At 40.8% G+C, this 4480-nt stretch overlaps 1 protein-coding gene across 1 annotated transcript; it reads right to left on the bottom strand.

Moving 5' to 3' along the window:
* Positions 1-511: 511 nt before the first annotated feature.
* On the bottom strand, positions 512-3716 carry LOC124392455 (ferritin, heavy subunit). Its single transcript, XM_046859519.1, has 5 exons — positions 3506-3716; positions 2039-2144; positions 1609-1755; positions 1193-1318; positions 512-875 (listed from the first exon to the last, which is right to left on the bottom strand). Exons 2-5 carry the CDS (start codon positions 2138-2140, stop codon positions 717-719), a joined length of 534 nt encoding a protein of 177 aa, XP_046715475.1. The 5' UTR covers positions 2141-2144; positions 3506-3716; the 3' UTR covers positions 512-716.
* Positions 3717-4480: the final 764 nt, after the last annotated feature.

Raw genomic sequence — 4480 nt, 5'->3', positions numbered from 1 at the left:
GTTTTTACTCCTCATTACATCTGCACTAGTTTTATCTAAATGCGTCTTTATTTCTTTATATTCTTACTGTACATTCTGCCCAACATTTCACTTCTGCACATTTACTCATCTGTACTTCTTAACGATGTTCACACGTCACTGCACTGTTACAGCCTTTATATTTATTCTCATGCTGTAAATATGAGACGTTTATCTTCACTATTGGCACGATTGTACTTTTTGCTGTGTACCTGCACAATGCCATGACAACAGAGATCTTGATCAATCAATATCTATCTATCATTAATATGATGTGAGGTTTAGTTCCCAGTGAGACACTAAAACAGGTAGAAGTAATAACTACTTTTTACTGAAGTACATGTCCAAAACTTCTTTACTTTCACTTGAGTAAAAAAAGTATAAAATCAGATCAACTTTTCCCAGAGTATTTAAATCATAAGAATCTGCACTTCTACTAAAGTAATGGGTCTGTAACACACACACACACACACACACACACACACACACACAGTACAGGAAATTTGTTTATTTGTTTGGAATAGAAGTTGAGCAATAACTCAGCATTTACAGATACATGACTAAGAAGCAGAAGGAAGCGAGTTGAAGCGTGGAGCAGAAACTCTGAGCTCTTCACTGGACCACCGTCTGGTAAAAAGAAGTGTAGTAATAATTGTAGGAGGCAGAACGGCGTCTAGTGAAGGTGTTGTGGAGAAGATTTAGCTGCTCTCACTGCCCAGTGTGTGTTTATCAAACAGATATTCAGCCAAGCCGTTCTGAGGAGCCCCCATACGCCGCAGGTTAGTGACCCAATCAGCGAGCTCCTTTATGGACTTCACCTGTTCTTCCAGGTAGTGAGACTCAACAAAGTCACACATCTGAAAATAAATACATACAAACAGGTTAATGTTACAGAGAACTCTTTAACCAGGACACAAATAAATCATGTGACTCGTACAATGTCCAACACAGAGCTTCCTCAAACCAACTGACTTCATTCAGATTATACTGGGAAATGTAAAACGGCAGTTTGTTCCCTCAATTCAGAGTAGATAAGAGAAGAGTAGATAAGCTCCAGTGGGAGGGAACGCCAGTGCCAGTGGGAGGGAACGCCGCCGTTTTACAGTCTGGCTCAGAAAGCTGACTGATGATTTTTAATATAAATGTTGGGGAGGGGGTTTGGGTTGTCACTTACATGAGGGTCGTTGCGGTCAGTGGCCAGCTTGTGCAGGTCCAGTAGGGACTGGTTGACACTCTTCTCCAGCTGCAGTGAGCACTCCAGAGCCTCCACACCACTGCCCCACTCATCACGCTCTGGTTTCTGTCAAATACAAAAACGTGGATCACTGGACTGCGTTATCATCGTCCTCACTGCTGGACGGTTCAAGCAGCTTGGAGCTTCACTGCCTGATAAGAGCTCCACCCAGACAAAGTGCCACCACTATCTGCTCTTCAATTCCAGTCCCTCCCTGACAGACCCCTGTTCTTCAGTGCAGAACTTTAATGTATTCACTAATTCACTACACCATATAAATGTTCTGCTTCTCCACCAGACCATTTTAACTCAATAATTATGCAAACAAGAACACATGAATACTTTTTTGTACATACCTTGATGTCCTGCAGGAAAATTCTTCCTCCCCTCTGGTTCTGGAGTTTCATCAGTTTCTCAGCATGTTCACGCTCCTCGTGAGACTGCTTGCGGAAGAACTTGGCGAAGTTGTGCAGAGCCTGATCGTCTCGGTCGAAGTAATACGACTGTAAAAATGTAGACACAAAAAGACTTTGGTGGAGATAAAAAAAAAAAAAAATGGAACCTGAGCACTTTCCCATCATGCATCACTTCATGACTAATAAATCTTTTATTTCCTCTTTTGAACAGATTAACATTTAATAAACACACTTCCTCTTATTCATTTATTTAATTCTACATTTCAGTGTTTCCACACTTCCTCCTTCACACCTGCAGTTTCCTTCTACACAACTGAAACTTTCTATCAGTGTCTCAGTGAGAACTCGGCGATCGACTGCTGACTCTCACCATGGACAGGTAGACGTAGGAGGCGTACAGCTCCAGGTTGATCTGCCGGTTGATGGCGGCTTCACAGTCCTGGTGGAAATTTTGTCTCACCTGAGAGCTCATGTTGCTGTCAACACACACACACACACACACACACACACACACACACACACACACACACACACACAGTTCAACTCAAACAAGTAATTTATCCACAAAATACAATTTATTTAAGAAATTCTATGTAAATATTAAATTTTGATTACATTTTAAAGTTCTAATAAATAATCAACACCATGACCCCAGAGTGTGAGATCAGAACATCTGGTCAGAATTTCTACAGCACATCTGTTAGTGTAACTGGCTACGCTACTGTGTGGTGAAGGTAAACACAGTTGAGCTCCAGGGAAAGTAATGATTATAGTTTGTAAGTTTTCTCAGTGTTCGAAGCAGAAGTGTGACCTGGTCAGATCTGCTCTTTCTGTGCCAGTGGAGTTTTAACAGGAAAAACAACCACAAACAAACACCTTGATTTTATTTCGTCTCCTAATAAACGAGTTTATTTTCAGCATGGCATTAATGAGAAACCAGAGGCAGGAGAAACAGAGACCGGTCGAGACGGAGAGGAGAAACGAGGACGACGCTGGACACATTAAAGTGCCGCTGCATCATCAGTCAGAGACGTGTAATATTTAAATTGAAATATTTTGCCCAATTAAAGTTCACATGCTGATGATGAACAGATGTGCAGGTTTGTTGAGGGTGAAGTTCAGGTCCTACACACCTGACTGAGGATGAGGATGTGATCATTAACAGGAGGTTTATGAGGGTGTTTTTCTGCTCTGCACCATGACTCAGCGATTCTGTGTTTTTTTGTGATAAGGAACACGGTCATGAGAGAAACACACACACACACACACACACACACACACACACACACGGGTTCCTCAGAGATCACTGGGCTTCAGTTCAGGTTTCTCAGATCGGATCAAAGTCCACTGTAACCCGAGCTACAGGCAGGACAGGTGGTCTTCACCTGCATCACAGTCACGTGAGCAGGACATGGCACACAACACACCCGCATCCCGGCCCTGACTTTATTTAACGCTCCAAATCTGCCTTTAATTCCAGATTAGATTATACACTGATCACTTCCGGGTTAAAACCTGCACATTTTCCGCCACACGGAAATAAAAACGGCTTTATTTTATTTTTGTTACGTCATCATGAGCGCGCGCAGCCTCGATTTTCTTCTAAACGTATTTACAATAAAAAAAAACGATTGGTGGTTGTAGAGCCCGCCCCCATTCACCAGCCAATCAGAAAACAGCTACGTGACCGACATTGAAGGAGGATTTACCGGAATAAACATGGCGCAGTGTTTAATCTCTGTTTAATCCCGAGTTTAACAATAATTACAGGAAACACACACACACACACACACACACACACACACACACACACACACACACACACACACACACTTACCTTCGCTGGTGTAGTTTAGTTTTGCTGGAAATCTTAAAAAGCGGTAATTTAAGCGTCTTTTTCAGCGATGTAAGAGATTTCTGTGTTGATTAGAGAGTCGGATTTAAAGAAGTGATTGCGATGAAAGACAGAAGATGAGGTTGCCGTTCAAGCACTGTTGAAGCGGAGAACCTTCTCTCTGTCCGTGAGCGATGATCAGATTACCGTCGAGCGCCTGCGCAGCGGATTTTGTTATCGTTGCTCATGAATATTCATAAAGGGGGACAGACCGGCTTTATATCCAATCAGAGACGGGCTCAAAGTGCATATTTTTATGACGTCATGACGCAGGGTGGAGTTCTGCAACGTCGTTAGCGGAAATGTTAGAAAACGACTGTTAATTTTAAAGATACACAGAAATGCTATAAATAAAAAAATCTAATCTAATATCTAATCTAATATCACCAACACTGTTTATAATGTACTCAGATTTGTATTTTATTATTATTTTAACACATTTTAGTGTTGCAGTCCTGATGGAAATGTTGTCACCCAACACACACACACACACACACACACACACACACACACACAGATTCTCTACACATTATATAAAATATTACATAATGTTAATAATGTGATTGTCACACCTCTATTGAGCAAATCGATGTGACTTGTGTAACTATAATTACACAAGATATTTACGCCTGAATGAATCACAGAGAAGTGAATAATGACTACATGACTGCAGAAATACATGAACTTCATCTCATATCCACTGATAACTTCAGGGTTCAGGGTTCATTAACAACAAGGTGTTTATTGTTTGTAGATACAGTATAAGAATAAAATACTGTACCATGTAAATCAACACATGCAGAAACAACAGTTTAATCAATTCAGAATATTTATTTATTTTGTATAAATTGCATCTGTAACGTGTATTCTCTTAAACAGCAGTGATACAATCAAAAGAAAAGATTATAAGTGACAGAA

The sequence above is a fragment of the Silurus meridionalis genome, chromosome 10, assembly GCF_014805685.1.
Source record: "Silurus meridionalis isolate SWU-2019-XX chromosome 10, ASM1480568v1, whole genome shotgun sequence".
In the NCBI taxonomy this organism is placed as follows: domain Eukaryota; kingdom Metazoa; phylum Chordata; class Actinopteri; order Siluriformes; family Siluridae; genus Silurus; species Silurus meridionalis.
Note: the sequence above shows the minus strand (reverse complement) of the source record. Positions and strands in the feature narration are given on the sequence as shown.